This window comes from Balaenoptera acutorostrata, chromosome 9 (genome assembly GCF_949987535.1).
Source record: "Balaenoptera acutorostrata chromosome 9, mBalAcu1.1, whole genome shotgun sequence".
Classification (NCBI taxonomy): domain Eukaryota; kingdom Metazoa; phylum Chordata; class Mammalia; order Artiodactyla; family Balaenopteridae; genus Balaenoptera; species Balaenoptera acutorostrata.
The window spans coordinates 6,288,758-6,304,859 of NC_080072.1; the positions used below are offsets into that span (position 1 = coordinate 6,288,758).

Here is a 16,102-nt window from a genome sequence, read left to right on the forward strand (position 1 = left end):
ACTAAGATCCCACGAGCCACGTGGCGTGACCAAGAAAAAAATAAATAACAGAACCTACCTTGTAGTATTGTCATGAGGATTCAATGAATTACTGCATGTGAAGTGTTCAGAATAGAGTCTGGCACTTAATCATCATTATATAGGTGTTAGCTAATATGATTAAATTTTCCTTTTTAAGTAAGTTTCAAAGTGAATTAATTTAAAGAATAGTATTTGGTAAATGATAGTACAGATGGCTGGTGGACATGGCAGAAGTTGAGAGAGAACACGAAAATGCCTGAATTTGGCAAAGATTTCCCACCTGTGCTCCCTGAAGCCCCAGGGCTTTTGGGAAGCTTAGTCAGAGCTAAGCATCTTTGGCTGTAGTTCCACTTCTGCTTTACAGATAGAGTTTCAAGGTACTTGAACAGTGTTCTGTGATTTAAAAACTAAGTTTGAAAACCACACAGCTAAGAGTTTAGAAGAGAGAAAAGTTAATGGGGATACTGATCCCTTAGGAGTAGAAAAAGAGTGGCAGGGGATGGTGAGCAGTTTAGCCATAAATGGGTTAAATCCAGCTAGAATTCCAGAATGAAGGTGAGAGGAGGTCAGGAGGTGGCTGTGAGCAGAGTCCAAGGGGAGTTCCTGCAATGATTCTCAGGTGGAGAAACACAGCCTGGGCCCCAGGCTTAAAAGGACTTGGTTCCCCAGGAACCAAGGGGAGCTGGAAAGCAACCCGCATAGGTTTGGCGAGAAAGAGCAGGGCTAGAGGCAGAGCCAGCAGTCTTGAGAGGGAAACAGACAGGGCCTGGGAATGGGAACAGAGCCAGGTGCATCTAAGCCAAGGCCAGCTGACTGTAAAACCACCCACCTTGTTCCAAGCGGGCAGTGGAAGGGGCAAAGTTTGCACTCTGCCAGCCTACCATGTCACAAAAGCAGCTTCGTCATGGATGAGCAAGCATGACACAGTCCAGTGGGGGCAAGGGGCACAACAGATGAGTGCGGAGCCCCAGAATTCCCCGCCCCAATTCCCCAAGGAATTCGATGTCCTTGGACATCGGCCATCCCTGTGAGAGGGGAGCCTGGCTGGGTCTGCCTCCAGGGGCCGCATTTGGCCTCAGAATCACGGGCACTGCTCCCTTAACTTACCCTGTGCCAGGCCCTGTGCCAAACACTTTATTTACTCGATTAATTAAGAGGCTTTTACTTGTGAGTAAGGAAATCAACTCAAGCCACATTAATTTTTTTTTTAGAAAGTGGGTGATGATGCATTGGTGGGGGGATGGTCCCTTGACTCCCAGGTCAGGAGGTCGCTGGCCTCAGGAAAGGCCCAGAGTGCGGACTTCGGAGCATCTGGCATTCTCCTGTGACTCTTAGGTTCTCCCTGTGCATCTGTCTCATTCTTCCTCCTCAGCAGATGGGCTTTTTCTGATACTCGGTCCATAAGGCAGGGAGAAGAGGCCCACCCACAGTTTCCATATTCCCATGTTACAGATCCAACCCCAGGGAGAAACTAAAGTTGGATCCACTTTGATTTCTCTGGGAAAGCAAGGCCCTGTGTGGGTCAGGTGTCCATTTTGGTTCCAACTGGCCATAGTGAAGGGAGGGGGACAGGCCACAAACAGAAATATGTCTGCTACGGTCCTTCACTCTGACCCTGAGGAGAAGCATACGGCCCTCAGGAACTGTGTGGCTTTGAATCCAGTTTTCTTTGCCTCTGAAGCCAAGAGGTGGCCCTCGACAGGGAGGACAGAGGCAGAGGTGCTGTGGTTATTAAGCCCATTAAGGGGCAACAGGACATGGACAAAACACAAAGTTCCATATGAAAATAAAACTTTAATTTGCCAAGGGAAGATCACAGCAACGCCTACACACCCCGCACACTAGTTCTCCTAGGACTGGGTGAGCAGGGCCTCCCTCCGGAAGTGCTCAGCAGGGAGGACAGTGACAGACCCGAGGCTGAGGCTGTGCTCAGAGGTGGGCGGGGGGACTGGCGGGCTGCTTTCGCCCGTCGCCAGCGATGGGCCGGCCTCGCTCCTCCCAGATGGTAAGCCCGTCGCAGGAGCAGATCTGCTTGGGGTTCTGGAAAAGGCCAGCAGAGCGTGCGATGATGCCACAGGCCAACCTGAGGAAGAGCAGTGGAGTCGAGATGAGCACCTGCCTGCCCGGCCCCTCCCGGTCTCCGCGGGCACTGCGGGCAGAGCACTCACCTCTCTCCCGAGTTCCCTGTGATCTTGGACAAGGGATGGCCACCCCGGCCCAGGTCGTCTTCTCCCTCATCGACGACCAGGCTTCGGCCAATCACATCACACACCTTTGAGGGGAGACAACGACCTCAGACAGTGGACCTGTTAGGAAAGGTCCCCGCCTTCTTTTCCACCTCACCTTCAGCCTCTCGTCCTCTATCCTGAAGACGGCTCGGCCATCAGCTTCAGCGTGGATGTTCCCCAGGTCTCCGCGGTGCTGCAATGAGACCCGGGGCGGGGGGAAGGGCACGTGGGACACGGCTGCTAACTTCTGGCTTCTCAGTATTTGGTTCCCCTTCCTCAGAGTACCAGTGTCCTCCTATGGGTCCAGTCTGGTAGGATGAAGGGACGGCCCAGGAAACAAGGAAGGCAACTGGACTCTCTCTCCCTGGAACTAAAATCCTGGGCACGCTGAATGACAGCACGCTGAAAATGGCCAGTGACCCCCTCCCTAGGAAGTCATGTCACTAGACCAGGCTGCTTCTCCTACAAGGCTGCTGTCCAGTCTGCATCCAAGCCTCAGAATCTAGCCCGGTTCCTGCTTCTTTCCAAGCCCACTTCTCCAGCCTCCCGATGACTCTGTGAGCCCCTGGTAGTCTGCAGCTCCCCTGGGCTTAAGTTGGCCAAGCTTGGCTTCTTGACCATCAGAGGCAGCCAGCATCCCTTCCCTGACGTCCGGCCTCCAGGAAAAGAAGAAACACAGGGGCGAAGGGCGTCTCCTGCCCCCAAGACCTGGTTCTGCTCACCTTCTCCCTTGAAGATAATAAAAATGTCCTGGGACTTCCCTGGTGGTCCAGTGGCTAAGACTCTGCGCTCCCAATGCAGGAGGCCCGGGTTTGATCCCTGGTCAGGGAACTAGATCCTGCATGTCGCAACTAAAGATCCCGCATGCCACAACTAAAAAGATCCTGCACGCCGCAACTAAAAAGATCCCGCACGCCACAACTAAGACCCGGTGCAGCCAAATAAATAAATAAATAAATATATTTTAAAATGTCCTAACACAGCTACTGAGCTCCGCCTACATCAGACACCCTCTGCCAGGCAGGGTGGGAGGTGATGGTGTATATGTGGTCAGCCTCCCTCAAGGGGTTCAGAGCATGGTGAGGAGCCAGACATGGAACAGACTAGTGATTACAAAACACAGGGTTAGCACAACAGTGAGTGTGTTTCCTGGTGACAAGGCCCTACTGGTGAGTCACAGAGACCCACGTCTGTCTGTGCAAATAAACTGCCCCCAACCTGACACTTGGGCAGAAGTAAGAGCCTGAGCCAACATGGGCTGGTACACACGGCCTTGCTGCAAAGCAGGGTCACAAAGCATGTCACTGTGTGATGGGGCTGACGAGCAAGCAGCAAGAAGAGCCACTTCTGCTTTATCTTGTTTTCCTTTAGGACATCTGCTGCTTACACCTGGCACTTTTTGTTGTGCCGGGTGTTGGGGCCTTTTGCGGTAGGAAGATAAAGGAGGGGGAGGCGTTTCCAGGACTGGGCGGAGGAGCAAGTGGCCTGGTGTGCGGCTCAGAGGCGTGATCCGGCAGCAGAGGGTCGGGAGACGCAGGCTTTCTAGTCCCTCCCCTGCACACGGGTGGGTGGAACTGGGCCAGGTGGCACTGAATGTCACACCAAGTAGCCACGTGAGATCTGTACCCTTGGGTACTGGGGAGCCAAGAAAGGTTTCAGGCAGGGGTGTGACACGGTTACTCCATGCTTTGGAGCAGTTCCTCTAATACCGTGCATGAAGGGAAAGGGCTGGAGGAGGATGGGGAGAGAAGGGAAGGAAGCTTAGAAACCAGTTAGGAGATGTGCAAAGGGACAACCAGGCTTGGACATAAATCCCCACACTAAATTCACTTCTGTCTGGACAAAACCAGACGCTGAAATCCAAAAGGAACATGCCAGTCATTATGGCCGCTTGGACACGTAGCTCTTGCTCAAGTCTTCCTCCGCCTATACCAAGGGCTCGGGTACAAGACAGCAGCTGGCTCCAGCCCCTTCAGACGCCCTGCCCCGAGAGGGGCCCAGGCCAAGGCACAGGTCGCGAGGTGGTCTCTTGTCTTTCAGAAACTCCACTTCCTAAGAGGCATAGGGCTGCCAGTTCCCAGACCTCCTTCTTGCCGGGTCAAGCCTCCAGGGCTTTGTCTACGGGGCGTCCCCTGTTGAGCCTCCATTCCCACTCTCCCTTCTTCACCTGCCTGATTCCTGCTCAGCACCTTTCAAGGCTTCAATGAGGAAGACTGCCTCTAAGAGGCACCCCCTGGATTCACACCCTGTGTGCTCCACCACGAGGATGGGCTGGACCTGGCGTCATCTCCAAGCGTAGGTTACAAAGGAGTGTGGCTTCAGTCTTGGACGCCTTCTCTCTCACTCACTTGCTCTGACGGCAGCCAGCTGCTGTGCTGTGCACTGGCCTAGGGAGAGGCCCACCTGGCAAAGGACTGATGTCTCTGGCCAACAGCCAGGGAGGCCCTGAGGCCGGCCAACAGCAACATGAGCTCGTGTGGAAGTGGGTCCTCCCCACATCGAGCCTTGAGAGACCCGAAGACAGAGGCCCCCAGCTAAGCTGCACCCGAATTCCTACCCCAGAGAAACTGTGAGATGACAAATGCTTGCTGTTTTAAACCTGGGAGTTCCCTGGTGGTCCAGTGGTTAGGACTTCGCGCTTTCACTGCTGTGGGTTCGATCCCTGGTTGGGGAACTAATATCCGCACAAGCCGAGCAGCTTGGCCAAAAACAACCCAAAAAAACCCTAAGTTTGGAGTAATTTGACTCTCAGCAATAGATAACTGACACACAGAACGCAAGTGTGACACTATGCGATGGACCCAACAGAAAGGCTTCCCCCACTCCCCAGGGGGCGGGGGGCGAGGAGTAAAAACTTTGATCATTAGAAATGTGACAGAGCTGTCAAAAGTCCAAAAAAACAAAAATCACTTACATGAATTAAGAAACACACACCATGTTTTCATTTGTTTGCCCTCCCCTGCACACGGGTGGGTGGGGCTGTGTGATGGGGCTGACGAACAAGCAGCAAGAAGAGCCACTTCTGCTTTATCTTGTTTTCCTTTAGGACATCTGCTGCTTACACCTGGCACTTTTTGTTGTGCCGGGTGTTGGGGCCTTTTGCGGTAGGAAGATAAAGGAGGGGGAGGCGTTTCCAGGACTGGGCGGAGGAGCAAGTGGCCTGGTGTGCGGCTCAGAGGCGTGATGCCCTCTGAATCGCTGGGGAGGGGAACACATAGCACCACACGTGGAGGAGACGGAATTAGGTGTGTGTGGACAGGGCATTAGGAAACATCCCATCACTGAGAGAGGAGGCCCTCCTCCTGGCACGATATCCAGGACAAAACTTCAGCTTGGTGTTAAAACGTCTTTAACGCCTCTCTGACATTCAGTAATCACTCTGACAAAGATAAAGCAGGCTGTAGTCCCTAGCAGGAGTCTAATGACACTTTTCAGATCTGCATTGATTTATTTTCACAATGATCCTCCTCTTGGGGCTAGAAGTACTGGATTCCTATTTTCTGTGGCCATATCAAGTTTCTTGTTAAAAATAAATCTACCGGGCTTCCCTGGTGGCGCAGTGGTTGAGAATCTGCCTGCTAATGCAGAGGACACGGGTTCGAGCCCTGGTCTGGGAAGATCCCACATGCCACGGAGCAGCTGGGCCCGTGAGCCACAATTGCTGAGCCTGCGTGTCTGGAGCCTGTGCCCCGCAACGGGAGGGGCCGCGATAGAGAAAGGCCCGCGCACCGCGATGAAGAGTGGCCCCCGCTTGCCGCAACTGGAGAAAGCCCTCGCACGAACCGAAGACCCAACACAGCCAAAAATAAATAAATAAATAAATAAATAAATAAATAAATAAATAAAAAAGAAAAATCCTTTCATTGCCTTTCCAGGCTTGCAATTTAAAAATAAATAAATAAATAAATAAATCTACCTTAATTACATGAATGATGTCTTGATTTTCTTCAAAATAATGGTGGAGAAGGGCCAGGGGTGTAGATGAAGCAGGACTGGCCACGAGTTGGTAACTGGGTGACAGGGACATGGGGGTTTGGGACTCTACTTTCTCCACTTTAGAACTTGTTTGAAACCTTCAGTGACAGATTAAAATGTTAAAAATAACTAAATTTACCTAAGGGAAAAAAAATCAGTCAATTTAAATCAAAACATTGAGTAACTAACAGAACAAGTAGTACTCAGATAAGGTAAGAATCATTGAGGCAGCATGTGACTCACTGCGGATGGGGAAACAATTCTCTGGTGTAAAATTAAACTCCAGGGCCAGGAGCTGCAGCGTCAGGGACAGCCTTTTGTTTTTTTTTTTTTTTTTTTGGCCACACCATGAGGCATGCGGAACTTCCCCGACGACGAGGGATCAAACCCATGTCCCCTGCAGTGGAAGTGAGGAGTCTTAACCACTGGACCACCAGGGAAGTTCTGGGACGGCCTTTTTAGTTTAGGGAAAACCTTTAACTTCCACACCATCACCTTCTCCAGGAAGCTTTCTCCCATTGCGTGTGCCCCCTGGGCTGGATCAGGAGCTTGCTCTGGGCTCCCAGGGCCTCCTGCAGGCTCCTGCAAGGATTCTCTCACTGCACTGCAACCAAGGAGTTCTCAGTGTCTCCCTCACCAGACTCTGAGTCTTAGGGAGCAGGCCTTCAACACAGAAAGTGTCAACAAATGTTTCTAAATGGAACCAAAAAAGTGAGGGAAAAAGACCCCAACAAAAAGGAATCATACTTTCAGGCCCCAAGAGCTGCCTGCCCTGCCTCTGAGACCTTGGGTTCTCTCTCAGCCCAAAACGAATACTTACCTGGTCGGGGAGTTCCCTGGTGGCCTAGTGGTTAGGATTCTGGGCTTTCACTTACCCGGTCAGAGTCCTGGGGACCCCCATGAGACATTCCATCAGGGTTAAAGTGGTCCCCACAGCTAAGAAGGAAAGATAGCAGGTGGGCAGTGAAACAACAGCTCACAGGCCAAGGCCAGGTGATCCATCCTCTTACTTTACATTTGTTTCATTCATTCATTCACTCACTTATTCATTCATCCACTCGTTCAACACACAGGCCCACTCTGTGCCAGGCTCTGGGCTGAGGGCACTAAGAAGAATCAGTCATGGGACCTGCCCTCAATAAGCTTCCAGGCGAGACACAGATGAGTAAACAACTAATGGCATGACAGCATGACAAACACCATGACATGGAGACCTGACCCTCCCGTGTCCAGGAGTCACCTTCCATCTGGGAGGCAGTAAGGTGGCTATGAGCAGAAACGTCTAGGTCAGATTTTGGTTCAAATCCCCACTCTACCATTTACATGCTCCAGGGTCTTTGACAAGTCATTTAACCTTTTTGAGCCTCAGTTTCCTCATCTGTAGACTGGGCCTTTGTGAATATGCCTCCCACGGTACTTGTGAGGATGAAATGTGAAAGCGTGTGTAAAAAGCTGAACACAGCCCCCTGCACTTAAGTGGGTGCACAACTGGGGCAATAAGGATGCTACGGGGAGGTTACAGAGGACTCACCTGTTGCAGCTCCTTGTGAGGTCTCCGAACTCATGGACGTGCAGTCCGTGCAGCCCAGGCTGCAGGCCGTCAACAGTCCCCTCGATGAGGCAGCGCTCAGGGGTCAGCTGTAGGAAGTGCACCACTCCCTGCACAGGGCCAGGCCCCCCGAGAATGGCCACTGCTGCCCCCAGATTCTCTGTAAGGTATTAGACACCAGGGCTGGCTCGCCACCTCACTCATTTATCAACTTGGAAAGGGCGTGGAGAGAGCTCCCTATAACTTTCACGGGGTCCCCAAAGCCACACCAACCCAAAGCCCCCAAAGGCTATGGCTGGATCTGTACCACACCCAGGCCACCTCCCTCCCAGAGAGGCCAAGGCCAAGGTTACTCACGGAACAGCCCACTGCCCATGCCCTTGAGTACCGCCTGCCTCCCAGTGCCTTCTAGAAGGGTCTGCACCTCCTGGCTGGGCAGGGTGGTCTGTACCAGGACCATCTGGTTCTCCAACTGCACCTCCACACTCTGGACACCTGGGAGAAGACAGGGGACAGAGGGCAGCAGAGGGCTGGCACCCCTGTGCCGGGAGCAGGGAAGAGAGAATCAGGGGGCCATTCCCCATCTCCATCTTAACCAACCTTCCTATGGTCGGAGGCAAGCTCTGAAGCTGCCTTCTAGCTGTGTAAGGCCCTTAACCTCTCTGAGTTTGTTTCTTTATGAATAAAGTGGGGATAACGCCATCTTGTCCCCGGGAGTGTTGTGAATTCTTATTTCATGCCAGGCATTATTTATAACTTTTGAAACATAGTTCTTTTAAAAATGTTTCAGCACAACATTGTAAATCAACTATACTTCAATTTTTAAAAATTAAACAATAAAAAAAAAATGTTTGTATAAAAGTGGGCTATCAATAGCCACATTACTCATGATAGTCAAAAGGTGAAAACAACCCAAAACCCCATCAAATGATGAGTGGATAAACAAAATGTGTACCCATACAATGGAATACTATTCAGCCATAAAAAGGAATGAAGCACTGATACATGCTACAATGTGGACGAACCTTAAAAACATTATGTTAAGTGAAAGCCAGTCACAAAGAGCATATATTAGATGATGTCATTCTGGATGAAATACCCAGAATAGGTAAATATATAGAGACAGAAAGTATATTAGTGGGTAGGGGAGTAGGAGGGTGATAGCTGAAGGGTACAATTTCTTCATGAGGTGATGAAATAGAAAATTGATAGTGGTAATGGTTGCACAACTCTGTGAATATACTAAAAACCACTGAATTGTATACTTTAATGGATGAATTTTATGATATATGAATATTTCAATAAAGCTGGCACACATAAAAAAGAGGGGGCTATCACCACCATCCTGAAAGCTAACATTTACTGAACATGCACTGTGGACTTTTTCATACTTTACCTGTATTAATGCAGTAACCCTATGAGTTGGGCACTATTATCCCCACTTTACAGATGAGAAAACTGAGGCACAGAGAAGTTATGCAACTTGCTCCAAGTCACGTTGTAGTGAATGGTGCGACTGAAACTCATCCCAGGCAGCCTAGCTCCAGAGCCCGAGCACTTCACCTGAACACTGCTCACCCTGAGAAGCAGCTCCAGCCTCCAGGCTGGCTTGGCACCCCCTCCTCCATCCTCCTGTGGCAGTTTCCACTTCTCCCATGTAACTCATGCTGCACCGATTACAATCCTCTGTGTGGGCAGGAGCTCTGTGTGGTCCACAAGGGTCAGGTTCAAAAGTCAGAGGGTCTCAACTGCCCTCCAAATCCCTGAAGTCACCCTGGTGTGTACACAACCTGCGGGACGATTCTGACACATGCTCAGTTTCGAGGGCCATCGAGCCAACTCAAAGAAGGACGAGAAGGGGCTTCTCTTTCACTCAGATGTTCAGGGCTCATAAATCTTTTAAGAGAACTCTTGAATCCTGAGCCAGAGCATGGGGGATGGCTGGGAACTCTGAGGGATGATCTCACCTGTGGAGCTTACAATCATTCTGCTCTGATCTTAGTAAGTGTGTCTGTTGCTCTGGCAGGGTAGAGCCCATGGGAGCCAGGAGCCCTGGGCAGCCCAGAAGACATAGGTTAAGCGAGGCATGTCCCTCTGCTGAGCCAGTGCTGTGTGAACTGAAGGCTGCACTGACTGTCTGCGTTCCCTTCATCCTTGGTTCCCCACCCACCGCCAACCCCGCCCTGTATTCGTTCAACAAATGTGTGCTGGGCCTGGAGGAGGCCAGGGTCAGGGAAAGCACCAGTCCTAGTCCGCAGGGAGCTCATGGGCTGCGGGAGAATCAAGACTACACCTGCCCATTTTTGGATTGGGTTGTTTGTTTTTTTGTTATTGAGAAAACAAATACAGTATGCTAACACATATATATGGAATCTAAGGGAGAAAAAAAAAAAAAGGTCATGAAGAACCTAGTGGTAAGACAGGAATAAAGACACAGACCTACTAGAGAATGGACTTGAGGATATGGGGAGGGGGAGGGGTAAGATGTTACAGGGTGAGAGAGTGTCATGGACATATATACACTACCAAATGTAAAATAGATAGCTAGTGGGAAGCAACCGCACAGCACAGGGAGATCAGCTCGGTGCTTTGTGACCACCTAGAGGGGTGGGAGGGAGGGAGACGCAAGAGGGAAGAGATAGGGGAACATATGTATATGTATAACTGATTCACTTTGTTATAAAGCAGAAACTAACACACCATTGTAAAGCAATTATACTCCAATAAAGATGTTAAAAAAAAAAAAAAAAAGACTACACCTGGATTAACCATCAGGCAGTGACGGGAATAACAATCCCTGAGGCACACACAAGGAACCTCAGCTGTTCAGATTCCTTAGAAGTCCAGGCAAAACTGGGAAACGGCACTGGGAGGAGGTAGCACCCGAGAGGCAGGACTGTTTGGCCTGTGGTTACAAAGGGTCCCGTGGTCTTGCTTCTACAGATCCCCTGCCCCACTGGTGACACTGTTGGGGGAGGGGCCGAATTTGTAAACAGAAATCAGACAGACACACCCATCTCCTCCCCGGCAAGTACCGGGCAATTCTGCAATTCTGCGAGAAGAAAGCCCCCCAAATAACCCAACTGCCCGTCACTTAACACAATGTCTCATCCTGGGCCACCTAGCGTGAAGCCTTGAAGCTCCAGGTCCACCAGAGGTGCCTCTGGATGCCAAGGTGGTAGGGAGGACGGCAGGGAACTCTGAGCCTCTAGGGAATGCCAAGAGCTGTGTGCTCAACTTTACACACATCAGGACAGTGATACTGTCCTCCTCTGGCGAGTGAAGAAATGAGGCTGGAGGGCTTCGCAACTGGCTCGAGATCGCAAAGCTCAGAAGGCAGCCTGTCCAACTCCAGAGCTGATGCTTGGTCCCCTTGCCCCACAGGAAGTAGGACTGGGCCCCAAAGGACTGATTGTCTGAGGCTCCCAGAGCTCAAGTAAGCATGCAGTGTGAGGGATTCACTTGCCTATTCATTCATTGAACAAATGTACACTAAGTGCCTATCATGCCCCCTGTTCCGGGCAGTAGGGATGCAGCAGGGAGCAAGTCAGGTGATGTCTCTGCCCCATAAAGCAGCATGTGTTCCAGCACAGGAATATGGATATCAAACACATGCACAGAGAGATTCAGATAGTGCAAAGTGTGATCAATGAAACAGGGAACAACTGGGGGGGTGAGCCGCTTAGGCTGGTGAAGGAAGGTCTCTCTGAGCCTTCAAGCAAAGGCCTGAATGTAGTCAGGGCAGAGCATTCCAGCAGAGGGTACAGTTTGGGCAAAGACCCTGAGGCAGGAACGACATCTATGTGTTCTAAGAAGAGAAAGGCCCAAGTGGCTGGAGCTGGAGTAAAGAGAATGATAAGATACAAAGTTGTAAGTGGAGACGAATGAAACAAAGCCCTGCAGGCAACAGGAAAGAATCTGGAATTTAAATTTTTTTTTTTTTTAAAGGTTTGCTTTTTTTTTTTTTTTAATAATTTTTTTTTTCCCCTACTTTATTTATTTATTTATTTATTTTTGGCTGTGTTGGGTCTTCGGTTCGTGCGAGGGCTTTCTCCAGTTGCGGCAAGCGGGGGCCACTCTTCATTGCGGTGCGGGGACCGCTCTTCATCGCGGTGCGCGGGCCTTTCACTATCGCGGCCCCTCCCGTTGCGGGGCACAGGCTCCAGACGCGCAGGCTCAGCAGCTGTGGCTCACGGGCCCAGCCGCTCCGCGGCATGTGGTATCTTCCCAGACCAGGGCTCGAACCCGTGTCCCCTGCATTAGCAGGCAGACTCTCAACCACTGCGCCACCAGGGAAGCCCTGGAATTTAATTTTAATGCAAGGGGAGGCCATTGGGAGAGGCCACAGAGTACAGTGGTTGAGGGTGTGGGCTCTGGAGTTGAAATTCTGAGTCTGCCACCTACTAGCTATGTGGCCTTAGCTTACTCAACCTTTCTGTTTTCTTTTCAGTTTCTTCATCTGCAAATGGAGATAATAATACGACCTACTTCAGCGGGCTACTGAAGGCCTAAACGAGTTATCTCCCATATAGCACTTAGAACAGTGCCTGGCCTACGGGAGGCTCTTAAATATTATGACTTTTAGAGGATTTTAAGCAGAGCAGTGACAACATCTGAGGTTTGATTTAAAAAAATCATTCTTGGCAATTTCCTGGCAGTCCAGTGGTTAGGCTTTCACTGCCAAGGGTGCAGGTTCGACCAGCGGGTCGGGGAACTAAGATCCCACGAGCCACGCGGTGCAGCCAAAAAATAAAATAAAATAAAATAATTGAAAATAAAAAATGAAAAAATCATTCTGGTTTCTATGTGAAGAAGCTATTGGAAAGGGCAACAGAGAGCCCAAAGATAAGGTTCTCGTGTGGGTGGTGGAGAGGTGAGCTGGTTTGGTTGGGTGTGAAGCCCAAAGTACGGAAAAAGAGTTTTAGACACAGCAGACAAGACTTTCTGATGGACTGGCTTTGGCACAGGTAGGTTGCTGCTCTGGGGTCTCCTAAGAAGAGCTGCTTCTCTGCACCGAAAGTGGGAGGGCCCCAGTGGGAAGCTCCTTGTGACTGCACTTCCCGAACTCTTGACCTGAGTCTGAACCAAGAAGGCTGGCTCCCCAGCTGAGCAGCAGTTTGGTTTGGCTGGTGTGGAGTGTGGCCAGGCCAGAAGTACCTGTTGAGCTCAGAGCCCAGAGAGGGAGAAAAGATAAGGCCATAGGGGACTCTAGGGTGGGTGATAAGAGTCCAAGGAAGTGAGCCTTGGGCTGGGAGTTCTCTCACTTACCCCTAGAAGGAGAGCAGAGCCTTCTTCCCCAAAGCCCAGGCCTCCTGGAGAGGGCAAATCAACCAATCACTCTTTCTGTCTCCCTCTCTGCATCTGGGAAGCCAGCCCATGAGAAAGCCAAGCTGCTTCCAGTTACCCAGACCAGAAAACGTAGTCACCGGAAGTCTTTATCTGGTCTCTAAGAAACCTGCTGAGAGCTAAAAACTGCCCTATGTCCAACAGAAGTCCAGCTGTCTGCTCTCCCAGTAAGTATGTTTTACAGGAGGTAGAGTCCAACAGCCTCGGAAAGCTCTGGTCAGATCACTCCACTCTCAGTGGAACGGCTCAGTTTTCTCAGACACGCACCCCTCATTCCCAAACACACAGTCAAAGCAAAACCAGCTTTAGGATCTGTCCCCCTCTGCAAACATGGCACTGGAAGCCAGCACCAAGCACTCTGGGGGTTGAGGGCAGGCGCTGCCCGGCCGCTGCGCACCAGCCCCGCTCTGCTCTCCATACGTAAATTCACGGGCAAAGATGAATGGCTAACAAAAGGAAATGGTGCTGGAACAGTGGGAATCAACAATTTTGCACAGGAAGCTTTGGGAGATGTTGTTTACTGTAGTCTGCCTGAAGTTGGGACAAAATTGAACCAACAAGAGGAGTTTGGTGCTTTGGAAAGTGTGAGAGCTGCTAGTGAACTCTAGTCTCCTCTATCAGGAGAATTAACTGAAATGAATGAAGCTCTTGCAGAAAATCCAGGACTCGTCCACAAATGTTGTTATGAAGATGGTTGGCTGATCAAGATGACATTCAGGAACACGTCAGAACTAGATGAACTAATGGGTGAAGAAGCATATGAGAAATACATAAAATCTATTGAGAAGTGAAAATGGAACCCCTAAATAAGCCAGTTTGAACAACTTAAAAAAGATCAGGGACTTCCCTGGCGGTCCAGTGGTTAAGACTCTGCGCTTCCACTGCAGGGGGCACAGGTTCGATACCTGGTGGGGGAACTAAGATCCCACGTGCCGCACGGCGAGGCCAAAAAACAACAAAAAAAGATTTGTCCCCTCATGCCTCTGCCCAACCAGCTTACCACCTATAAGCCCTTCCCCTCATAATTCCTAAGATTTAGTGGGCTCTCACTACATGCCAAAGCCCTTTCTAAAGTGCTTTTGCATGTATTAACTAATTTACTCTTCACAATGAACCTCTGGGGGTAGCTTCTATTACCTTGCCCATTTAAACACTGAAGAAACAGACACAAAAAGTAACATGCACAAGGTCTTAGTGCCATTACGTGGCAAAGGGAGGATTTGAACCCAAACAGTATGACTCTAGAGCACATATCCCCGAAGACCTAGGATACACTGCTGCCTTATACAGAGCCAAGTGCCACCAATGTCCCAGTTTCAGAAGCCATCACATGGCAGCTCCTCCAAGAACTGCTCTTCCCAGCGCAATGCTTGTGTGCTCATGTTACCTGAGGGCAGAGGCTGTGCCTGAAACACTTGTGAACACTTTTCCCTAAAAAGCCCCCAGTGTCTGGTCTATACCTGAATGACTGGATAAACGTTTAACAGAATCAAAGGCAGGCAGTTCCCACAGCCATGTTGGTGGCTCTGCCTTCTCAGATCTTTCCAATTGTGCCTGGTCACCTCCAGACCAGCTAGCTGGCTTTTAAGAATCAGGGCCGGACTTCCCAGATGGCGCAGTAGTTAAGAATCTGCCTGCCAATGCAGGGGACACGGGTTCGAGTCCTGGTTTGGGAAGATCCCACATGCCGCGGAGCAACTAAGCCCGTGAGCCACAATTATTGAGCCTGCGTGTCTGGAGCCTGTGCTCCGCAACAAGAGAGGCTGCGACAGTGAGAGGCCCGCGCACTGCGATGAAGAGTGGCCCCCACTTGCCGCAACTGGAGAAAGCCCTCGCACAGAAACGAAGACCCAACACAGCCATAAATAAATAAATAAATAAATAAAATTAAAAAAAAAAAAAGAATCAGGGCCGCCTAGGATGGAATATGGCTAGGGCTGCTGTTTGCTTTGTCAAGATTATTTTGTTTCTCAAGCAAGAACTGCCTGTGTTCCAGGGAAAACCCCCTGTAGGGGGGGACTATGCTCTGCCTACCTCCTCACCCTCCAGGCACCGGAGGTTTAAGACAACCAGAAGGGCAGGCAGTTAGAGCCAGTAGAAGAATCTGGCAGGGCAGGCCTGAGACCTGCACTCTAGACTCCGCCTCTGGGTCTCTGTGTGACTGAGAACATTCCTTCCTCTCTCCAGGTCTCAATTTCTGCATCTGTAAATGGGAGTAGGGTTGGTCTAAGAGATTTGCCTGCCCCTCCCAGAGGCCTCCTGACTGCGCGCAGAAAAGTTAATCTGGTTCTTACCTGCTATCCCTTGCAGGGACGTGCGCACCGCGTCCACGCAGCTCTGACAGGTCATCTGCACCGCGAACTCCAGCTGCAAGGACGGGCCGATGAGAGCTGGCGAAACCTTCTTGCGTGACCCTGTTTCACTACCTCCCCTGTGACCACCCCAAAAGGCCTGGAGTAACGCCCCACGTGACCCCTCCTCAAGCGCCTTCTTCATTATCACTCACGATCATTCCAGGAGCAACACCCCTCAACATTAACGCCAAGGGCCCTGCTACTCTCACATTCCAGCCTGGACCCCAGGCCTCAATCCAGGTGTCCGCTCCTTCCCCCATTCTCAAGTTAACGATCACCCCAGGGGCTGAGGCTCTCTGCCCTGCGAGGCTCCCACACGAGGCCTCGACCCTCACCGTGCAGGCAGTCCCGCGGTCCCCCGAGTCCGATGCCATCCCGGACGCAGTCACCACCGTAGGACCCGAACTGTCCAGGTCCTGTGGCGCCAACCCTGAGATGCGTCGGGGGAGGCGGAGCCCCGGAAGCCACTCCTTGCCCCGCCTTCCGCTGCGAGCGCACGCAAGGCTCTGCATCCCCCCCCCACCCACGTCCACGCTGTGGCGGGCAAGTGCTGCGCAGGCGCACTTGGGCCATCCGGCCCCTCGTTGCCTTAGTAACCGCCTGCGCCGCCTGCGCCGCCTGCGCCGCCT

At 51.1% G+C, this 16,102-nt stretch overlaps 1 protein-coding gene across 1 annotated transcript; it reads right to left on the reverse strand.

The window, feature by feature from the left end:
- Nucleotides 1–1,795: 1,795 nt before the first annotated feature.
- On the reverse strand, nucleotides 1,796–15,966 carry CCS (copper chaperone for superoxide dismutase). The gene is made up of 8 exons (XM_007171014.2): nucleotides 15,809–15,966; nucleotides 15,414–15,486; nucleotides 8,131–8,268; nucleotides 7,756–7,933; nucleotides 7,100–7,160; nucleotides 2,365–2,442; nucleotides 2,190–2,293; nucleotides 1,796–2,104 (listed from the first exon to the last, which is right to left on the reverse strand). The coding sequence occupies exons 1-8, from the start codon at nucleotides 15,845–15,847 to the stop codon at nucleotides 1,951–1,953; spliced, it is 825 nt and encodes a 274-aa protein (XP_007171076.2). The 5' UTR covers nucleotides 15,848–15,966; the 3' UTR covers nucleotides 1,796–1,950.
- Nucleotides 15,967–16,102: the final 136 nt, after the last annotated feature.